This window comes from Cylas formicarius, unplaced genomic scaffold (assembly GCF_029955315.1).
Source record: "Cylas formicarius isolate icCylForm1 unplaced genomic scaffold, icCylForm1.1 PGA_scaffold_7__23_contigs__length_41026272, whole genome shotgun sequence".
Lineage (NCBI taxonomy): Eukaryota > Metazoa > Arthropoda > Insecta > Coleoptera > Brentidae > Cylas > Cylas formicarius.
This window is the reverse complement of record NW_026844352.1, coordinates 31,224,246-31,247,978: the sequence shown is the minus strand read 5'-3', so window position 1 is coordinate 31,247,978 and position 23,733 is coordinate 31,224,246. Positions and strand designations below refer to the sequence as shown.

Genomic DNA, 23,733 nt, shown 5'->3' with positions numbered 1-23,733 from the left:
CAGACTTCAATCAGATATCGTTTTATCGACTTAATTGTTATTTGAAAGATCAGTCAAGGACAGGTGTGTTTAAGTACAATCATTTCATTTTTTTTATTTTAATAAATAACGTCGTTTCTTAGGAAAGGAAACGTTTTATAAAATAAATTCGATTAATTGCATTCAATTCAGCCTTCGTCGCTCATTAAATTGCGGACCATCATAAAAAATATGATTGGCATATCGCCGAACAACTATGGCAAGCAATCTCAGCAAAAACAACTACAGGTAGAGCTGTAAGTTTAGCTAACCAAAGAAATTGCAGCAGTGTGAGCTATAGTTTTTTTATGGATTTTTCTATTTTCAAGCTTCAAAACAAAGAGTAAAAAAGTAAAAAAAAAAACTTTTAATTTGCCCTTTGTGAATTTCGCATAAAATTACCTCCTGAGTCTCAACATTTGTATAAATTTTGTACTTATGTTAGATCCTTTGAAGAGACTGAAACTGAAACATACCGTTTTTTCACTTTCTTTGCACTATCAGTAACAAAATAATCAATCAATCAATCAATCAAGTCATAATATTATTCACAAATACCTAATACTAAACTAACCAAAACCGACAATAAATAAAGATAAAAAAAGATAAAAAAAAAGATGAAAAAAAGATAATAATGTCAAAATATTTGAGCTTCACATTTTTTTTAAGTTACATTACATTTCTTCTGATTGCCGTAAATTTGAAGCTTTTGAAACTCTAAGTCTCTTATGCCCTAGATATATAGAGCTCCTAACATTGAACCTTGCAGCATTCTACAACTAATATTGCAGCTAGCAGTTCATCAGTTCGATGGCTTATATTTTGGAAGGGCATATTTTGGACAGTATTTTGTCGAAATATGTCCAGATTCCATTAAATTCTCAGCGAAAAAGACGAGTCGAGGGAAGATCCCCATTTAGAAGGAGTAACAAGCTATTCAATTAATAATTTTACGAAAAACATCAAATGTTGTCAGGCAATGACAAAGAAACAAAAAAGACGGATGTGCGTTCCATACATCTTTGATATTATCGAAAATTATTAGAAAAAAGATGTCGTTTAGAGGTTATGTTACAGCAGAGAATAAGTATACACAATTTTTTAATGTAAATAACTGAATGATGAATTGAAGTAATTTTATTTTTTTTATTTTTCTGTAAAAAGCACTGTATAAATTTCTTATGTTCGCGGAATCAATCCTAAAGTGTAGTTTTAATTTATTGTTACTCGATTTTGGCTAGAGCTCTGTACCACGTCAGTATGTGTATGCATGTGTCACACGTTCCGCAAGAAAATTCTGTTCCTAGTTACTTATTCGTTTTTCATGGCACACGTAGCAACTTGTCTCTGTTTCGTCCTACTGTTGATCTTTCTTTGAAATTTGCCCTTTAAATTAAGGACTAAAGGCGAAAGCACATTTGCATTTATTATTAATATTTATTGATTTATATTAATATTTATCCAGTAAAAACGTAGCTTAAGATATGATAACTGCATCTGCATGACGAAATCAAACAATGCCTACTTCCTATATATTCAAATAAAAACAAACAACACAAATTCTACAATAACTTAATGATTTAACAAAATTAAACAAAATGAATTATTTAATAGGTCACTGGTTAATTTAAATACATTTGAATAGCAGGTTCCAGTACTGTCGCAGTTTTGCAAAGAATTCTAACTGTAACTGGGTAAACAATATTGCTTCTCTTCGATCATGGCATGGCATATTAGAAATCACATTTTACTAATAACATCAAAGATTCTTTTCGCCTCATTTCACTGTGGATATTCCGCTCATCAATTTTAAACTTAATTAACAACGACCACTTTTTCTCTCGGCGCAATTTACTTCCGCCTGAATCGATAAAACTTGATCCTGAACTTGACTGAGATATCGGCGGACATTGTTGACAACATTTCTAAGTTTTTGTTCTGCTATGGAATGATAATTGATCGCCAAGCTTTTTTTACACAACAAATTTTTCTAAAAATTGAGTCCCTCGTAAATTGAGGATTAGTACTATTAAAACAGACTTTTAAATTAAATACAGGAAATTTTCCATATTCCGAAATTCCAATCCGCCTAAAAAATCATTCACATATATTATATATCGTGTAATAGGAATCCAAGATGACACCAGTGTAGTAAAGATTGTTAGGATGCACAATTTAAAATTATTTTAAAGTATAAAAGCCTGACGAATGAAACATTCATTTTTTTTAATTTTGTTTTGAATTTATTTTAAAATTGTTCACCATTTTTATTAATAATACATACATACTTATACCTAATGGTCTTTCCAATGTTTTAATTTTTCTATAAAAATACTAGTTTCCACACTTGGAAAAAAATTACCATTTTTAAAGTTAGATCACTTATTTTTAATAGGCTTTATCTCGAATTGACAAATTTATTGGTTGACGTTTCGGTTATTTCGACCGTCATCAGAACATTCTGGTCCTCTACAAAATTGTTTTTTAAGTCACAGCGATTATATGTCTTTTTTTTGTTTTTAAACTTTCATAAAAGTAAATGGACAAAATAAATAAAGATAGTGGACAAATATAATTAAATAGACATAAAAGCGTAATACATATGAGTAATATGATATTAAAGGTGAAACACAAAATACATTAAAAAAATTGTATAATATATATGTTAAGCGAGAATGGTACGAATTGGTACACAAATGATACGAGGAAGTGCGCCTCTTTTCATTGCATTGTTCTATATACAATATTGTTATTAAATTAATTAATATTATTATATTAATTATTATATTAATATATTGTTCTATTATACATTTTTTTTTATGTATTTTGTGTGTCACCTTTAATATCATACTATTCATATCGATTAGACGATACTACATCCAACTAATTTTTCAACACTTTCAGCGAAATATAAACATAATCTACAATAGATACAATATATGTTTAACGGATTCAATGGGTTGTACGTAACATTCTGTAATAGGGTGCATATTTTTTAGTTTTCATTTGTCGAACTAATTCAGACTCACTACTTTAGATTCAAACCCCAAATCATTAACCGTGCCTTTATCATTTGATAAAGAAACGGTGTTGTCGAAACAATTTCATGTCAAAATATATAATTTCGTGAAAATCTGAACTTTTAGTTCTTATTTATTTTGGTAAATGGATTTTCATCAAGTAAAAGCCTCTTCAGTTCGATTTTTGAAATTGGTTTCTTGACGATTTGGTATTTTAAATCACTTCTACGTTGCCAAATATGTTCCTTAACTGACTGCTCGGGCTAATCCATGAAGAAAAAAATCATCTTATTCCATAGAGAGTAACTTTCTTACTATTCTCCAGGTGTTAAATAATCGCTTCTTTCATGCGTTGACCAGCATCTTGAATTTAATTTTGAAAACGTTTATTTACCCTCTACTCCCTCTACAGACATAGCAATTAATATCCTTTTTATACTATTCAATTTCCACATTCTTTTGAGTTCAATTAGTTTATCTCGATCCTTTGAAAGTTCTTCCTGCTCTCTTTGTATTAGATTATGTGTGAGGAACATGATACTCTTTGATGTAGATAGCAATTATTATATTATGAAAACACAAGTAGAAATATTTCGTATAAGGAATTGCTTTTTTGGTCAAGACAGAATTATCATTATAAGAAAATTAAACAAAATGCAATCTAGAGTACAGAAGCGGTTTTTATAATAATAATGTACTGTTTTCCAAAGAAGAAGATTAATTTCAAACATTCAAACAATGCATATATAGAGTATTTTTCATTTTCATGTATTTTCTATGCTTTGTTCAATCTCAACCATAAACGATAGACGATTTTGCCGCTACACATTTTTACTTCTAACCCATAAATAAATAAATAAAATAAATAAGATTAAATAAAAAAACATAAATACTCTTATTTTTACTTCTAACCCATAAATAAATAAATAATATTAAATAGAAAACATAAATATATAAGAGTATTTTATGTTTTTTTATTTAATCTTATTTATTTTATTGATTTATTTATGGGTTAGAAGTAAAAATGTGCAGCGGCAAAAATTCAATTAAAAAACTCAGTATTGAAATATAGTGAAAAAAATATGCCTCTGCATCCTGTATTCTTAAAACAGTCGGTGATTAAGAACTCTAGCAATAATCTAGGGTATCTCTGTCGCAATTTTTTTTCGTCCGAATACTGAGTCTGTTTCAAAACAAGTTCAAGGTCAGCTCCCGATCGAGTTCTTCTTTACGTAACGCCGACGTTATAATTTGTTCGTAGGTAGATCTTTTGTTGGCGGTAGTTTTAATTTGTATTGCTTGATTGTCTTATACGTGTTACATTTTTCCCACACACTCACTTAATTTTACTTAAGCTGTAAACTTATTTTTTACCCGTGAAACTGTAGATATGACGCCATCGACTATATCTTTTAATGACAATCCCGTTTTTTTTAACTATTTTTAATGAGCAAATCAAGTTACACGTGCGTGCAAAAATTGAAATTTTTATTCCTTGTCATTTAAAAGATATTTAACAAAGATTATCTAATTCTAATGAACAAATATAATTCAAATCAATTCAATTTTTATGCAGCTTAAAAGTGAAAACAAGTCAGCAGTTTAACATCGCATTCGAGACATCAGCTCCACTTGTCAAAAAGTTATACCGAGACGAATTAATTGAAATTCACTGAAATTTTAATAATGTGCTTCTATGGAGAACACAAAATAAAGTTATTTATCACTTAGACAGAAATGTAAATATAGACCACGTCTTCTTTTCTGATGATTCAGCGTTAAATGGTTGTTGAATTAATTTTTAGAATGTTTTGATATATATATTTCAAATGACATTGAATACAAATTTTGCGTAACTAAATTTATCCTTTAAAAATAGACGATTTGGGACAAGCTGTATAAATTTTTCTTATATCGACATGTCGGAGCATATTTTTGAAGAAAAATCTTTCTTTTATTTACTGCAATTATTCCAAGTTAGAGACTCACAGCTTATGTTTTCAGGAAAACTATTAAAGAAAATTTTGTAGTTTGTGAATTTCTTTAAAAATAAAGTCTAAAAGGAATTGTCATCTTTAGTTAGTTTGTTAGTCAATCAGTTATACATTCATTGAAAGTTTGAGAAATTAAGAAAATAACAATCCCAGTTCAGTTACCGTTGTAGTTTATATTGTTGTAATTGTAAAAAATGCTAATAGTTTCTTCCTAAGTAGGAATTTAATGACCGATATAATTGACATTTAAGTCATCGGACATATAAGTACATACATACATACATACATATAAGTACTTTCAGGCCGAGTTATTAACAAATCCATGGTCCAACAAAGAATGTATTCATTTGAAACTAACATTTATTTAAATATATGTTCTTTTTGATATAGCGGTGTAAATTATGCATCCGGCAATCTATATTAGACCAATTGACGATGTCCCTTCCACGACAGAAGCAAAAGTAAGGCCGATCGAAATCAAGCAGCTGCTGGCCGCCGCCGCGTAATGGTTGTGGTGATTCCAGTGACGTCACAACTTTGCAAGAGACCAGTATCGGTTCACCCCCACCTTCAAGGAGGTCGTATAAGAATGTTTTTCTATAAGAAATGCCGCCAAAAAACCAAAAGTATCCGTACGGTCAGCATAGGCCCACGAATTTCCATCTTGAAAAAGGAATTGCGGGTTTTTGCTCTGACGCACTGTTGAAGTCTCCGGCAGATTTTTCAAAATTTCGTCTGCAGATTTGAATAAGTCTGATCTTTTTCGTCGATAATGGTGCGGTTTGGGGTATTATTGTTTGTTGCGGTGTTTAGTTGTGGATTTGCGGAGAAAAAAAGGCCCCATATTATTGCGATCATTGCCGATGATATGGTAAGTTTCTATATAAATTTGTAGTTTTATTACTTACGACACTGTTTACACCTGGTAAAACATAAATAATCTTGTAAACAAGAACCAAAACCAAAAAATAGATTTAATAAAATATTTGTGAAATTAATTTTCCCAAAAAAAAAAACGAATAAGATCGCTAAGATCAACTAAATGTTTTTGCTATAAATATAAATTCTAATCTATAACACTACACCTCCAACTATCTCTGCCGGTGTTGGGATTGTTAAGGTTTGCACTCTTCTCAGAATCGAATTTGTCGAAGAAACAAACGTTATAGTAGCATAAATAAAATTTACTGAAAAAGGCAATACTATTTTTACGGAAATTTATTTTGTTGCTTAATAATACTATCTAACAATATTTTTCCGGATATTTGTCTCTGTAGTTTGAGTATTTTTTGTTTATAATTCCCAAAGCATTTTGTTGCAAGTTGCATTATAAAAAGATTTCAATGAAAGTGTATTTAAATCATTTCAAATTGTATTGTTAGTATTTAAATAATTTTATCTACATTTCTTTATCCTTGGAATCTTAATTCAATGTCATCCCAATGCTAACCAAATCGAATATGTATATTCATTTATTAGAACAATCATTGAGAAAAAACGTCTTTTTAGATACTGTAAATTATCCAGAACTAAACAAAACGCCGTATTTAAACAATAAATGTTCTTTGCGACAGTTATAGCCTGTAAAAAGTATTTCTTACATCACTTATGCACGCAAGGTGCCTCGATAACATTTTCAGGAAATGCTTTTACTCCACTTTTCCTTTTAGAATACGGAACCTTTCGGTTCGTTTGAATATTTCCTCTTTTTAAAGATCGGGTGCCGTCTTTAAATGTTGCATAACGCCATTAACTGATCAAAATTACAATTTCATTTTCAGATTTTCCACTTGTTGAATATGTTCCACTTACAATTTGTTTTAAACGCTTCCGCAAATATTATAACGTTTTTTTAAATTGGTCTGATCATACTGCAATCTTGTATATTGCGAAACGAGTGTTTTTTTTCAAAATAAAATATTGGTAGGGTTTCAACGACGTAAGTTTTCATGGAAGTGATGAAATTCCCACCCCAAATATCGATGCCCTGGCATACAACGGCGTGATACTTAACAGTCACTACACCCAGGCGTTGTGCACTCCATCTAGAGCATCTTTTCTCACCGGAAAATACCCAATACACTTAGGTGAGTCTATATATAAACGCTTCTCTTCTGTCGCTTCTCCTTTTCGCGGGAACCAGATCAGGGGTGTCCGCATGTGCTACACGAATCAGTGGAATTAAGTTGAATTAGGTATAAAAATAAAATGAAACAATTTGATGCATTTAAGAGCAAAAATAATCAACATATCAATAATTATTTAGCAATTAAATATAATACGGAGACAACTTAACATTTTATGTATTATATCAGAAATATATCAAAGCTATTTTGTGCTATTTTATTGCCCAGTATAATTAAATTAATTAAATGAATTTGCAATACACTTGAAGGCACTTATTTTCATAAGGAGCTTAATTACTACCAAATCAACTGACAAATTATATAAAATAACACCACTACCATATATCATAATCGTTAAAAGAATAAACGTAAAGTAACATTTTGGTCAGAATCGCCTACTTGATCATTATTGAAACTACAATTACTGACTGTAGCTCACTTGTCATTTAAACATGACGTTTCAAGTGTTGCAAAATTATCAACTAACGTAAAATATCGTTTCATTCCCTCCACAGAAACAAAAAAAAAATTGGTCGAACGGGTTATAAATCGATATATTCGGAATTTGAATAATCAGCGCTTGGTATAAGAACTGCTTGTAGAAGAATATCCTCACCCTAATTGTAAAACGACCGAATTGTGCGTTGCTTTTTTTTAAGACCATGTTATCATCTAAATAAACAACACAATAATAACCTTACATAATATTTTTGTTTTGGAATTGGTGATGAAGGTATATTATATTAACATTATAAAAAAAAAGTGGGTTTTCACTAATTTTGTAATTAATGCGATTAATATCATTTCAAAAATTGAAATATCCCATTTCACTGCAAAAACATGATTTAACCAAAGGAACCAACGAAAACTATGTTTACGTTTTACTACATGACGCACGCCAATGAAGATTCCTGATGATCGAGTAATCAGGGAAACCCGGCTTATTGAACCGAGAGCCTTATCTTTCGCTGAAGGCTGAAAGACACAGAGAACTTGACCCGCAGTAGAACCAGAAATCAAGCGAATATACAAAGAAGTAACTGGTAAGGTGACACTCTCGGTTTGGCTCGAAAATCGCAGAAAATTAACTTTATAGTCCGGCTTTTGCATAAGATAAGTATAATATGCGCGAAAAACAGATCGTAAAATACAAGGACAGTTGTGGCTGCTATGAATTTGTGCAGTAAAAACCTCTTCCGCGCCAAAAATTTGACTAGAGCAAAAATAACATCTGATCTGGTTTACGATCTAAACCACATCCCGGCTTCCATATATTTCAAGTCAAGGCCGCGCGCCTGTGGGTATTTATTGTACTTAGATCGATGTCAGATTTATTACTGCGTTTTAATTGATTAGGTTTGCAGAGTTACCCTCCCGGAGTATAAATTGTACAGACCGAACAAGGTCGATAGGTTTCAAGTACCGTAATGTTTGATTACAGCAATATCCGAGATTAAATACAGGTCGTTATTCTACCCTGCACAAACTAGTTTTGATTAATCTAAATATAAAATTTAGATGAAACCAATTGATAATAAAAAGTATAACATCAAGTTATGCTAAACCATATTTCCTATCCCATAATTGCTTTGGTATCATACGAAAATGCCATTTCTTGCAAACATTCCAGTTACGACGGAAAAAATACAAAGTTATGCTGCTAAAATGTCATCTTTTTGATTTAATATAATAATAAAGTAATGGCGTTTATGGTAGAACAGTTTGTTGATTGAAATTTAAAATATCCAAACATTTTCAGAGAAACTACTACTATCTTAATACTATATATACCGATATAGGATACAGACCTGTACGTTGATGTCTTCATTGCTGATAGCTTTTTGAAGGAGCAGAGTTTTAATGAATTTTAATAGGCCACTATTAAGATATCAAATTAATCACGATATCAAAACTGAGAAATCTTAATAGCTTTGGTAATAAATCTAAATGTGAACAACTTATCCTTGATCAAAACAAATAAAGATTATTTTTTTGTCTCGAAAACTAAATAATAAAATTATAGAAGCGCACTTTTACTGTTTTTTTTTTCTCTTTTCTAGAATGAGTAGAGGGGAACTTCTTCTAACAATTATTTTTTATGGACATTCAGTAAAAAAAATCTGCATAAAGGTATTAAAATTTTGCATGTGATTACTTAAATTGTGCTTAAAAAAGTGAAAAAATATGCAGGGAGTGTTCTTTGTAATATCTCTTCGTTTTAGTTTTGATGGTTAAACCCAACGTTTATATAATAAACTACAATATATTTTAAACCCCTTAAGCTTTAGATACTTTTAAATTAAAACGCCCCTTAAAAATGATTTACCTAATGCCATAACTTAAGATTGTTTAAAATATATTCAAAATACGCATTTATGTATACCATACCGGCATTTTCAAAAAGTTGTATTAGTTACAAGTTAATAAAATGCACAATATTTAGCCAACTCAACATTTGCATGTGATTTGCTGTGTTGAGCTAGTCTGGGAAATGCGTTTTATTACACGACCATAGAAAATACCCTTGTGATGTTTTTCCCTAAGCCGTGACTATTATTTAATTCACCGGGTACATACCATACAATCGTTAGAACTTTGAAAATGTTCAGATAGTTCTAAATGAAATTGATAACTGAAACCCAATGCGAATTTCGTTCGTTAAGCTTCTTAAAATATCACATCCCTTAAGTTGCTAGGGTAAATTCTCATTATTTAATCGAAGTCAGCCACGATTAGCATATCTTCTTTAGTCTATTTTCATTAAAATGCATTGACAACTCACTCTGGTTGCGGTTACGCGTCCTGCCGCGCTACTGATGGAGGTCAAAAATGCACTCATTCGACAAATATTTCAAAAGGGTATGTAAACGTAATACCTGTAGGTAAATAGAGCAAAAAACAAGGCAACGAGTAAAAGTATTTACAAACGGATACTATGTCTAACCCGGCGAAAAATTTTCGTTGTTGGAGATTTATCTACTGACTCTTATAATGTAGTAATTACATGCTGTTTTATAGCTGGGCGTTATTTATATTGCTAGACGTGGATATTATCTTAATTTATTGACTAAAGAGCAATGCATTTGCCATTGAAACTGATATGTCTATAGATTCTACCCGTATTAAATACTAAAAAGTATTATATTATAGTTTGAAGTTAAGCCGGATTCTAATGGTAATAACCGTAGATATTTTACAACTTCCTTGTAATTGGCCTAGGTGATCAGTCATTTGTTTTATGGATGACTCACTTATCTCGTGAGCTTCCCTGTTCTAAATTTTCGATTAATGAAAGATGACGCAAAAATGCATGATTGGGAGTTTTGCTGTGCCAATTTGTTACAAGCAGTTATGCAGTATTAAAAGTCCAAAATAAGACAATTAATGTAATAAAATAGTGCATTATGCAACAAATTTAATAAACGACATTTTGTCACCAGTTTGTTTTGACACAAACGTGTGACGTGACCAGCTACCATCAGTGTTTTAAATGTTCCTAAAATATCCGATCGTTTCGCAATTCGTGACTAAAATACCGGAATCGCCCGAACTGACTCACAACACTGCTTAACGAAGTTGACGGTTTAAAGTGACACTATGCGCACGCATAATTGAGTAAGCAATAAAAATAATGTGTAATTTTTTTTAACGGAAGTTGTGTTAATTTAATTAATAGACAGTAATAATCCATTTTTAAATATTTTCAGCTGTACTGCCAGTTTCGGTTTGATAGGAAGTTTTCGTTTAAAGTTTACGCAACAGTCGTTGGGACTTAACTTTATACGGAGTATGTAACAATTCCAGATTAGAAAAAACGGGGTGCTAAATAGCTAAATTTAAATTGACGCCGTTTCATGTAGTTTGGGTTATTTTTGGCTTAGTTCATTTCGGAATTATAGTACAGTGAAATTTTTAAAATTTAAAAACAGGATGGACACGTAGAAATAAATATTTTTAAATGCCGGATGTCTAAAATACTGATTTTGAATACTTGTGTTGTTGTGTTGTGACGCTAGTGTTCCAGGTATTGCAATGAAAATTTGACCACAGACTAAGGAGACGATGCACTACAGATGCGCCTCAGCTTATACAGGGTGTCCCAAATAGGTGATGCCGTTTTGGCGAATTCAATTAACAAAATCTGAAGATTTTCAAATGGAACACTCTACATTTTTATCAAATATCAATTCTTCAATTCAATTCAATTTTACTTACCTTTTGAGATATTCGAGTATAAATTGTTGTTGAATTTAAAGCTGCTCACATCAGGCAATATTAGGTATTTTTTAGCAAAGACATGATATAATACTAAAATACCTAATAACAATAATAAATAATTAAAGTTTATAGGTTAAGCAAAAAACAATAACTTATCTAAAATACAAATAAAATATATACTAACAAAAAACTTGAAAACTATGAACTTCTTAAATAGAAATATGAAAAACAAAAACAAACGGAAATGTCAAAGTTTATTTATACCTAAATGCGTCAAAAAAAAAGACCGTCAACTACATTTTTAAATATTTTGACATTTCTTTGTTGTTTTGATGCCAGATGAAACTGGCATTTTAAGAGGAACATATTTAACTAAACTTTATGCAACAAATTAAGGAACCCTTTTTAGTTCACTTCTTTTTTATAGAATTATTTATTCAAATTTAACTATTCAACTATTAAATGTTTCTTTAAATATGAATTCTGAAGTTTTATTAAATCTGTATTATCAGCAATAGAGTTTATTCATATATCTGAAGTATTATATCCTTAAAAGAAGTAGTATCATATCTTTACTATTTAAAAAATATCTAATGTTGCCAACAAGTGACCTAATGTGGTTAGCTTCAAATTCAACAAGAATTTATACAGGTATTATCTTAAACCTTGAACATCCCAAAAAGTAAGTAAAATTTAAATATAAGATAAATTACAAACTTACCTTATTTTTCGTCCTAGAATTCATATCTGAATAAAACTGTAGGGTGTTCTTCCATTTGAAAATCTTGAGGATTTTGTTAATTGAATTCGCTACAACTATTTGGGACACCCTGTAAAAGCTGAGGCGCATCTGTCAAACTGATTGAGTAGTGCATCATCTCCTTAGTCTGTGGACACGTAGAAATAAATATTTTTAAATGCCGGATGTATAAAATTCAGATTTTGAATACTTAAATCTGAAAATAAAAATTCCGAAATTCAAATGTTATCAACCGTAGATTTTAAACTTGAGCCTGTAACTTTGATTCCATTCGAACACGGCACACCCTTTACGAAATGAACATGCACGCATTGTATAAAACGAGATAAAATATTTTGCAAGCCAAGTAAAATGCAATTACCTTAAGGTAATTATTTTAGATGAATTAACGAAGGCCGTTGTATAATAACCGATCCCGGTGTTAAATTGCAAATTGGTCTCATATCATATATATAGTAAAATATTTTGCCCTCTTGATAACAAAATTTGCAGCTTTTGCTGAGCAAAGTGGTTCAACTTTTTTCTGTTTGTTAGTTTTTTTTTGTTACAAGTACCTGCAATTTTGTATGAGTACTTACGTCATAAGAAAAAATACATGGAAATCAATTGGTACATTGAATTTTGAAGCTTCGCCCCCTTGTGATTCGAAATAGTAGTTATGTTGGTAGTAAAAACACTATATTAAGTATAATAAAGGATATTCTAAACTAGATGATTAGATGATTAGAGCATTAGAGAACTGAGAACTAGTATGCTAGTATCAAATGTTGGTTGCGGCCATAGGGAGGTGATCTACATATTAAAAGTTATAAAAGTTTTGGAATTTTAAATAAAACCATCTAGTAATTTTGATTTTGTGTGTTGTACAAATTTCTTTGAGGCACCCCTTATTATACTGACGTGTTTTATTATAAGATTAAAGGCAGTAATTTTTTGCCAACAATTTGGATCATTGTAAAATCAAAGAGACGTGAAAGTGGTGGACAAGTTCATTACCAATTTACCCCGGGTCTGGATTTTGGTTTACAATTTTTTAAACTAAGATTTTAATATGGTTCCGAAATAAAGATTTATCAGTTTAATGGTCTATTCCGATCAGATTCATCCGTTTTTTTTTTCGAAAATGGGCGTTTCCGTGGAAAACAATTGTTTTTTTTTTGCAGCAAATAATCCATTAAATGCTTGCCCGCGCTTATTTAAAATTTTATGCTCGATTAAACATTCCCGTACAAGGTTGTTTCAATAAGCAAATGCGGTTTCGGTTTTATTCTCGGTACATTTTTGATTATTTTGTTTAAACTGAGGACACCGACGAAGCAAAAAAAAAACACTTAAATTCCAAACGCGGTGTAACTGGTCGGGACAATGAAAATCCAAATTATGTAATTAATGCGAAATGGTGGTCGAAGTCATTGATTAACAGAACAAGTAAAAGTCTGCAGGAACCGTGAACTGGGCCTTGTACTTGACTTTTACCCGGTTTAAAAAAGAGTGCATATACGCGGTTGACAGAATTTTTTTTTAATAGATCCGCCAATTTTTTTATCTGATCAGGAACACACTATTATTTTAATCGTTATGAAATTGCCTTTGTACGTATCATGTCTCTCCTAGGGCGCGGGAAGTAACAATTTCTTAGATATCGCTTGCTGATAACGCGAATATCGACTTCTAAAAAGGTTAAATGAAAGGAAATATATTGCCTATAAAACGCAAAATATCGGACCTGACTGGTTATTGGCAAATTGTTCTATATCTGCCTTTATGTCACTTTTAGCCAAGTACTCACATTAATTCTATTTTCGGTTGGAGTAACAAAAGGGAAGGACTGTTAGAAATGATGCTCTTACATTTATAGTTTGTATCGGATAAATTTGAATAGAACATATGAAATATATATTATACACTCACGGAAAAAAAGATTGCATTGTATATTTTAAGTTATTTTATATATATAAGTCATTTTGTATTTCTGTCCCTTAACATTTTTGAATTTATATATATTTATAACAGATTTGTAGATGAATGTATAAAGAAAGCAGTCTGATTTTGGTTATCGATCGGACTGATTTGAAAATAGAAACAATACACCATACCAACACCATATATCAATATTTTAATGTAAAACATATGGGTCATCCCTTGGCGTTTCTCATTTTTTACGTTCTTCACCAGGATGCCTTTTCTATTCTATAGTCTCATTCTAGCGATTTGACAGTCGATAAGCGGATATGCAATCTTGACACCATATGTTGTTCTTTCCATCCCTCATTGGCTTTAACAGAAACAAATGAATAAATCACTGGAAACATATTTAAAAGAAAGAAATGGCCGTCCTGGGTAATCACCAAGGCACGCATTCATGTTGGGACTATATTTGCAATCTCTAACAAAATAGCTGATTTTTCGCACTATGAAATATCGTTATAGGAATCATTAATAAAAATCATGACTTACAGCACCATCTAAAAGTTATTACTAGTAGATTATATGCGCCTAATAGAATAAAATGGATGTATTAAAGTTATAACTTTACGCCTGCGTAATAAAAATTAAATCTACAAACAATGCCAAAGCAAAACATTTGAATGTACCGTATTTAATTAAATAACGCGAATCATACGATTGGTAGGTAATTGCTCAATATTTTTCTTGAATATTATATTATTTAATTATAGTAAATGGGCGACCTTACACTTGATTTTGTAGATTGCAAGGCAGTTTCAAAATCGGCTTAGTTTTCCGACACTTCCTTAATAATTAATAATTACAATTTAATCTTCTTCGAAAAATTCGTATAATATGTCATTACGTTAGTAGTTTTGTGCTAATAGATAACCGTAGTACTCGATAAATAATGCAAATCCCATCGCATCGTGTAACAACATGTCAGGTGTTGATTGACTACTTTTTTTTCTTGATCACTATTTACATTTAACGAACTAATAGGCGACACTTTTATTTGTATTTAACATGTATCACCGACGCATACATTAAGAATTATGATTAATAGTTTCTTTTTTGCAAAATCCGATTGAAATTTTCGAATTCCAACTCAGCAAAATCTTTTCCCGAGTAATTCCCATGAAGTTAGTCATCAAGTCTTCTAAACCTTTTCCAAAATAATCGCCGTTAATATTTATATTTAAGGGATGCAACATCTAGTAATCTTAGAACCGGAACCGTGGGGTTTGCCTCTCAATGAAACTCTGCTACCCCAACGTTTGAAAAAGAATGGCTATTCGACGTACGCAATCGGGAAATGGCATTTAGGATTCTTCAAGAAAGAGTACACGCCAACTTATAGAGGCTTCGATAGCCACTACGGATACTGGCAAGGATATCAAGATTATTACGAACACACTGTACATGCTACCGTAAGTGGTCAGTTGTAGCAGATTTACCCTTTGCAAAGTACGTGTGTTAAGATATTTAGTGATATTTATTGAGATAGGCCAAGGTTTAAATTCACTTGCACTTTTCATTTAACACTATTCGCCTGATAGATCTAGTTTATAATTTGCCAACTAGGCACTAACACAACACAACTAAGCACTAGCACTACTACCTGCAAAGTGTAAATCAGATCACATTACACAAAATAGTTACAAACAACTCAGCACCTAAAAGGCAAACTGACATTGTGTTGAGTTTATAACTAAAACTCTATTTAGCAATTTAATTAAGTACACTAAATGTGTAATTGGCATAATGTGTGCGTAAGAAATAAATAACAGGCCAGTATAGTTAAAATTAAGTTTTTTTTTGTTAATCTGATTTACAAAATGAAGACATGATTATATCTACCCTTCTTTTAAAAATAGAATTTTAGATCCTTGCCTCTAACATCATACATTGTACACCGTGTGCCAAATAAAACGACCCACTTTACGATCTGGCAACCCATAAGAGATACGAAAAAAAATTTCGTACAAAAGTTTTTTGGACTCTCCTGAAGATTTAAAACATTATAATTTTATTGACACATTGTGTTCCAAATGTGTGCCTCCCCCCCCCCCCGGGCATGTTTGTTATTTTAAATGGAACACCCTGTATATTTCGACATTTTTTGAATCCTTTGTTAAAATAAAGGATACTTTCTTTTAAAAAATCCTATTCGAATTTTGCATAGTGTAGGCAGAAGAAGAAGGTTATGTGTTTTTTTTATATTTCATTTTCCCCATATAATATTGTGTTGTGACGCTATTGATCCAGGTATTGCAACTAAAATTTAACCACAGACTAAGGAGATGATGCACTACAGATGCACCTCAGCTTATACAGGGTATCCCAAATAGGTGATGCCGCTTTGGCGAAGTCAATTAACAAAATCTCAAGATTTTCAAAGGGAACACCCTATATTTTTATTCAGATATCAATTCTAGAACAAAAAATAAGGTAAGTTTGTAATTTATCTTATATTTAAATTTTACTTAATTTTTGAGATATTCGAGGTTTAAATAAAATATAAAATATATAAATTCTTGTTGAATTTAAAGCTGTCCACATTAGGCAATATTAGGTATTTTTTAGCAAAAACATTATACTACTTGCTTTAAAGATATAATACTCCACATATAAGAATTAAACCTTTACAAACAATACATGCGTCCATTATCACGTGAAAATTTTGAAAAAAAATGTCTCTATACTACACACTTCAACAGATTTAATAAAACTTCAGAATTCATATTTAAAGAACCATTTAATAGTTAATTATCTAGCTTGTTTAATACCTAATAACAAAAATAAATAATTAAAGCTTATAGGTTAACCAAAAAACTATAACTTATCTAAAATACAAATAAAATATATACTAACAAAAAACTTGACAACTATGAACTTTTTAAATCGAAATATGAAAAAAAAACAAAATCAAACAGGAATGTCAAAGTTTGTTGATACCTTAATGCGTAAAAGAAGAGATTGTGATGTCCTAGTCAACTACATTTTTAAATATTTTGATATTTCGTTGATGTTTTGATGCCAAATGAAACTGACATTATAAGAGGAACATTTTGAACTAAACTTTATGGAACAAATTAACGATCCCTCTTTAGCTAACTTCTTTTTTATATATTTATTTATCCAAATTCGTTACCTTCAATCAAGCTAGATAATTAGTTTTATTAAATCTGTATTAATAATAATAATAATAATAATAATAATATTAGGGTTTTATTCGAATATCTGGAGTATTATATCTTTAAAAGAAGTAGTATCATGTCTTTGCTATTTAAAAAATATCTAATATTGCCAACAAGTGACCTAATGTGGGTAGCTTTAAGTTCAACAAAAATTTATGCAGGTGTGCAAATTTAAGATAAATCACAAACTTACCTTATTTTTTGTTGTAGAATTGATATCTGAATAAAAATGTAGGGTGTTCTTCCATTTGAAAATCTTGAGATTTTGTTAATTGAATTCACCAAAACGGCACCTATTTGGGACACCCTGTATAAGCTGAGGCGCATTTTCAAACTGATTGAGTAGTGCATCATCTCCTTAATCCGTGGTTAAATTCTCGTTGTAATGCCTGGATCAGTAGCGCCGCAACACAATTTTATATGGGGCAATCAAGATATGAAATAAAACACATAACCTCGATTTCTGCATAAACTGTGCAAAATTCGAATAGGAATTTCTTACGAAAGTGACCTTTATTTTAACCATAGATTCAAAAAATGTCGAAATAAAATAACAATAAAATAACAAAGTTGATATTGAGGGGGACACTTTTGGGACACCCTGTATCAACTAAATTATAATATTTTAAATTCTTAGGAGAGTCCAAGAAACTTTTTTCGTATCTCCTATGGGTTTCCAGATCGTATAGTAAATCGTTTTATTTGTATGTAGGTAGGTTTTATAGGTATAGATTAAAAGAAATTAGACAAACTAGAACTTAGCCTAATTGGTATTTGGGATTCGAATAATTCTCAAGATTGCCTTGTTTGGGTAAAAACGACTTTTTTGAAAACGAATATTTTTTTTGTTAAAATTGTTATTATATTATTTATTATTTTTTAAATTACCTCAAAAGGATCATTTAAACGTATTTCCAAATTCATTATAGTAGTAAAGATAATGTTTTAGTACACTTCCGAGGATGGATACGATTTCCGCAGAAACATGACAGTCGATTGGGATGCCAAAGGAAAATATTCGACCACCCTACTGACGGATGAAGCCGTCAAAAACATTAGAAATCATGATCCGGAAACCCCGATGTTTATGTATCTGTCTCATCTGGCGCCTCATTCAGGGCCGGACAAGAATCCGCTTCAAGCACCGGATGAAGAAATTGCCAAGTTCGCTCATATAAAAGATCCCGAAAGAAGAATATACGCAGGTAAATTACTAGGCAATTACTGTGCCCGAGCATGACTACAACCTAAACTGTAATTTCAGCTATGGTTTCACTACTGGATCAGAGTGTCGGTTCGGTAATATCCGCACTAAGAGAAAAGCACATGCTGGAAAATTCAATTATTCTTTTCTTCTCCGACAATGGAGCCCAACCAGAAGGAGTCCACGCTAACCATGGATCGAACTATCCCCTTAAAGGCGTATGTATATTAGTTTGGCATAGAAGATGATCAAGATTCCCTCAAATAATTCCGTTGGGACGGTTCGGAACTTGATGCTTATCTTAATTTTAGGCGAAAGCCTCTGCATGGGAAGGCGCGTTAAGAAACATTGCTGCTATTTGGAGTCCTTTAATCAAGAAACCACAACGGGTCGCGAACAACTTAATGCATATATCGGACTGGCTACCTACTTTATACACTGCCGCAGGTAAATAAGGCCCAGATCAGTTTCGCAACTTCCGCGGTTCCTCTCCCTCTAACAAATAAGAGCTATCAAATTTACTCATATTTACAACCTAAGTGTGTTATTTTGCAACTTTTTCAACAAATATATACAATATAAATACTACACTAATAAGTCAGTCATTGCGGTACTCAAATTTATTTGATTAAGTATAATCTAAGAAAAGTTATTAACGTTTATGACATCAAGCGCAAAATGGTAGCTACAAAAATTATTAACCTAGAAAACTGCGATAATAGTATTAGTAGTTAACAAGTAAGATAACTAAGTAAACGGAGTGATTTAAAGTATTGTATGCAATACAGAAGATAAAATATCAAGAAATACAATAATCAGAATGATGTAAAATAAAGCAAATACAATATTTTTATAATATTCTTTAATTCACTGCTTGATTCATCCTGACCAACATTTTGAAACCTTTTGAAAATTACAAAAAGTGCATATCGCGTTTTGTTTCTTAATGCCAGAGAGTTATAAAATGTAAATTTGCATTGACAGGGATATTTAAACAGGATCAACAACTTAAAAGTTATCCGCGAATTTATTCTACAACGATGACGTGCTAAACGTAAACAAACGTGCCCGAAAAGTTCCGATAAATTGCAATGACAATTGCCCATACATTCCGTATTTACGTTTTTTTAAGACATATGCCTCAAATCGTTCCGAAATAACGGTCACACTAATTTGCATACAATACACGAGTTTGGTGCATGAAAGTAATATGCCACGGGTGTTACTACAGGTAGTTTATTAGAATAATAAATAAAATAATAATTATACATGATTATAATTATAAAGATCGGCAGATACATAAGATATTAATTACTCTAAGATAAAGTAAATAAGAGCTTATATAGAAGTAAGAATAATATGAAAATAGTTAAATTGTAATAAATATTACAATGACAATACAACTTCATTTGTAAATTTTAGTCATAATCTTCCGAGTAGTCAGATAAAGTTATGTTATGTTATTAACGGGTTTCAATGTCCCTCATTTTGAAAGTGGTGTTATACCTTGCTATATAATATATACCATATATATGTATACCAATGTTATGGGGTTTAATTCACAGTGATACGGCGGAAGGCGTTGTATTTCTTTTTGAACCGATTTCATCGACAACAAATTTCGTACAAATTTACAGTTTCCAATAGCTCTTTTTCAGCATATTCAGCTCTATTAAAAGTAATTTTCTGTTTTGAGTTTTTCGTAACTAAAATTTATTTCCTTCAAAGTTTTCCACAATTTCTTCTTACCCATTGGTGGAATAAAATCATTTCTTTTTAAAAAGATACACAAGTGTATTATTCTTCTGATAGCAGTCATTTCATCCTCATTTATTATAGTTTTGGGTAGTTTTTTCTTCCTGTACTTCTCTTTGAAGACCTGAACTTCACCGCTAGTCCGAATGTTGAGTTTTGGTGGCAGCTCTTCGCCACATTGATAATAATAATTTTCTTATTTCTAGAAAGCGCAGTTTTACTAATCTGTTTCTCAACAACAAATTAAGTAACTAGAATTATAATTTTAAACACTAAGGCACAGGGACCTGTCCGTCTAAAGTCTGTTCATAGATATAAGAAAGTGACTAATTGATACGAATTAAGGATATAGCCGAACAGGTCCGTACTTTGCTTAGAATTTAATTATTTGGGGTTTTGTCAGGAAAGATACTAAACAATATTTATTTATTTATGTATGTATTTATGTTAAAATCTACAAATTATTTTTATTACCTACTTAAATTACTTAAAATTATTCACATAATACATCAGTATCACGTAAATACGCTATTATCGCCTGTTCTAATTATTATTTGTTCTATATTATTTGCAATATGGATATACGATTGTTCTCCTTTTTCTATATGTTTAACAGAATTTGCCCAACTTTGTGGAGGAATGTTAAAAAATTCGGTTTCTATAAGTTTGAGGACATTGGAGTTAACACGGGGAAAAACATTGTTACGACGAATGGCAGATTTCAGTTGGTGCCAAACATGTTCAGTGGGCTTAAATATACAGTGGTAAGGTGGAAGCCTTGAAACTGTATGCCCTAGATTTTTTGCATAATTATCACAGACGTATTCCTTTTGTAGGTTCAAGCTTTGTAGAACCTTAATTGCTTTTTGGTATAATCTTCGTGAAAATAAATGTCGTTATTATACATGTAGTTTTGGATTGTTGCTTTTGTGTCACATGAGGAAGGGGTTTTAGTCAACTGTCTACTGTAATAACTTGCATTGTTGCTTTTGTGTCACATGAGGAAGGGGTTTTAGTCAACTGTCTACTGTAATAACTTGCATTGTCCATTATAATGACGCTATTAGGAGGAATGTTTGGAACTAGTTTGTTTTTAAACCAACTTTCAAATAAATCATCGGTGGTGTCTTCATGGTAATCCAGAAAAGAATCTTTAATATTTTTCGCAGAATCCAACCATCTTTAGAGCCAGCATGCAAAATAGTTATTCTTTTACCTCTTTGTGATGGCGCGTTTGTTTTACACTTATCAGTTGAGTCCACGCAACCCTTTTCCGGGGTATCATAAATGTCGAACCAGGTTTCATCCAAGTCACCATTCAAAAGCAATTGGGGGGACCCTATGACTACACCTATGAATCAGTGCTAAGACTACTAAGTTTTATAGTTCAGTAATTATTTATAACTCTCTCAGATGAAGAAACCTAGTATAGCTTCAAATAGTGTGGAAATTCACGGAAAAACAGAATAGTAACCATGAATAGTTTAATTAGCCTTGATTAGGCAATTCAAGATTTATTTTTGTTAAAAAGCTCTATCGTCTAGGCAGGAGTTTAGATTGGTTTAGAACATTGACTGCCAAGGGCACAGGTGCTCTTTTTTTTATTATATACACATTATTATTCACCCTAGAAACGTAGAAAATTATATCCGCGTGATGCATGGTTGTGAATCGCCAAAAATGAAAATTTAGGATACCGTCATTATAGAGCAGCAACTGTGTCAAAAATTATGAATTTTTCACACAAAAAAAAACTTTTTATTTTGATGAATTTTCTTGACAATTCCTTTTAACAAGGATGATTTTTTTTTTAATTGTACTTCTAGATGCACTATTATCGTGACTTCATATACACCGCATTAAAAAAAGCAAATATAAGACCATTAAGACTGACATGTTAACCGTTAGACCTGTCAATATCTATAAATTTGTTGCAGGTCTCGATCACAGCGAACTGCCGTCGAACATTGATGGGAAGGATCAATGGAGAGCAATATCGGAGGACGAAAAATCTCCGAGGACTGACATGTTGCTAAACATTGACGATGTCTGGAATTACGGAGCAATTAGACAAGGCGATTGGAAATACATATACGGTTCGACGTCTCAAGGACTGGCCGACCGATGGTATGGCAACGACGGGAAGGATTCCGATTACTTTTACGACGAAGAAGCAGTTCTAAAATCAGCCACTGGTAGCGCTTTGGCGGGCATAATTACTTACCAACAAATCAACGAAAAGAACGAGAACCTAAAACGCCACGTCAACCAAAATTTCACCATCAACCTGCTGGACGCGCATAAAGTGAAGGCGCTACGCGAAGCCGCAACGGTGAAATGCAAAAAGCTGCAACCAGAAGACCAGCTTGAAAGCAAAAAATGCAACATTTTAGAATCCCCGTGTTTATTTAATATCAGGGAAGATCCTTGCGAGGAGGTAAATCTGGTCAACCAAAGGCCAGTCATTGTGCTCACTTTGGAACAAGCGATAATAAACTACAGGAAAACCGCACTACCCATAATAAACAAACCGAGAGATCCGAATGCCGATCCATTAAAATGGAATAACACTTGGACAAATTGGCAAGACTGCGAGGTCATCAGAGAAAGGATAGCCCACAATTCCCTGTCTCATTTGTCAATCGGGCTTATATCGGGGGCCAGCGTGGGTGTGATCATAATAATTATCATTTTGGTCACATTACGCTGTAGAACGACTCTGAAGAGAAGTAACACAGACTTATTTAAAAGAAGCTGCGATGAAGAAACGGATATTAAATCAAGAGGCAGTCTCTTTCAAGAGAGGGAAAAGCAACTAAGAACGAGTTTAAAAGACGAATTTCGGGAAGTTTAATTCAAGCAACGAGACACGTTTGAATAATGTTGAGTGAAATACTAGCACAAACCAAAGACGCTAAATATAAGTAAATAAATAACGATTAGATTCGTTATTCAATAGAATTTTTATACAAATATCAATTTGTGTATACAAAATAATTTAAGAACTCTACTCTATCAGTTTGTATAGATTTTGATGTGACACTTAATTCTTGGAAAATGCTAAATCAATTTTTCTCACCAAAAATTGATTTTAGTTCATCCAAAGGAACCGCAAAACTATGAAAGTGTTTCAAAAGTAAAGACACAAATTTATGTATATATGTGGAATAGGTCACACAGCTGTCACCATTCGACAACAATAAGGTGGTCAATCATCACCTACTTGACTGAGTGGGATAGTATACAATTTGAAAAATAAGTGCATATGTAGCATATTTGCTATGCTATGCTAATCAGATTAGTATTTATACAGGCGCCTAAAAGAAAACCAACGCTGCTAAGTGAAAGCAATACTTGACGTTTGCGCTAGAATGCAAAATAATGGTTCCGTTCGGTCCTTTAGATTACCAATTGTAAAAAGAAAGAACGTGTTTTCATGAAACATCAATTTCATTCCTTCATTTTACCTGAAAAAAATTTTTTTTTCTATC

The 23,733-nt window shown here is 31.7% G+C and overlaps 1 protein-coding gene across 3 annotated transcripts; it reads left to right on the top strand.

Moving 5' to 3' along the window:
- The first annotated feature begins 5,585 nt into the window (after positions 1 to 5,585).
- On the top strand, positions 5,586 to 23,113 carry LOC132704819 (arylsulfatase J-like). 3 transcript variants are annotated; one of them, XM_060675087.1, is made up of 7 exons: positions 5,586 to 5,903; positions 6,960 to 7,119; positions 15,287 to 15,513; positions 18,233 to 18,488; positions 18,548 to 18,705; positions 18,799 to 18,934; positions 22,180 to 23,113. In XM_060675087.1, exons 1-7 carry the CDS (start codon positions 5,805 to 5,807, stop codon positions 23,094 to 23,096), a joined length of 1,953 nt encoding a protein of 650 aa, XP_060531070.1. In that variant the 5' UTR covers positions 5,586 to 5,804; the 3' UTR covers positions 23,097 to 23,113. The 3 variants fall into 3 exon arrangements, with proteins under 3 accessions (XP_060531070.1, XP_060531071.1, XP_060531072.1); XM_060675088.1 differs by lacking the exon at positions 6,960 to 7,119 and having other exon boundaries at positions 5,809 to 5,903; XM_060675089.1 differs by lacking the exons at positions 5,586 to 5,903; positions 6,960 to 7,119 and adding an exon at positions 14,951 to 15,225.
- Positions 23,114 to 23,733: the final 620 nt, after the last annotated feature.

What these genes read in the sequence shown, in the direction of transcription:
- LOC132704819 (XM_060675087.1), top strand. Translation starts at nt 5,805, where the DNA reads ATGGTGCGGTTTGGGGTATTATTGTTTGTTGCGGTGTTTAGTTGTGGA. An exon ending in AACACACTGTACATGCTACC is followed by an intron (nt 15,514 to 18,232) that starts GTAAGTGGTCAG and finishes ATAATGTTTTAG; the next exon opens with TACACTTCCGAGGATGGATA. An exon ending in CGAACTATCCCCTTAAAGGC is followed by an intron (nt 18,706 to 18,798) that starts GTATGTATATTA and finishes TCTTAATTTTAG; the next exon opens with GCGAAAGCCTCTGCATGGGA.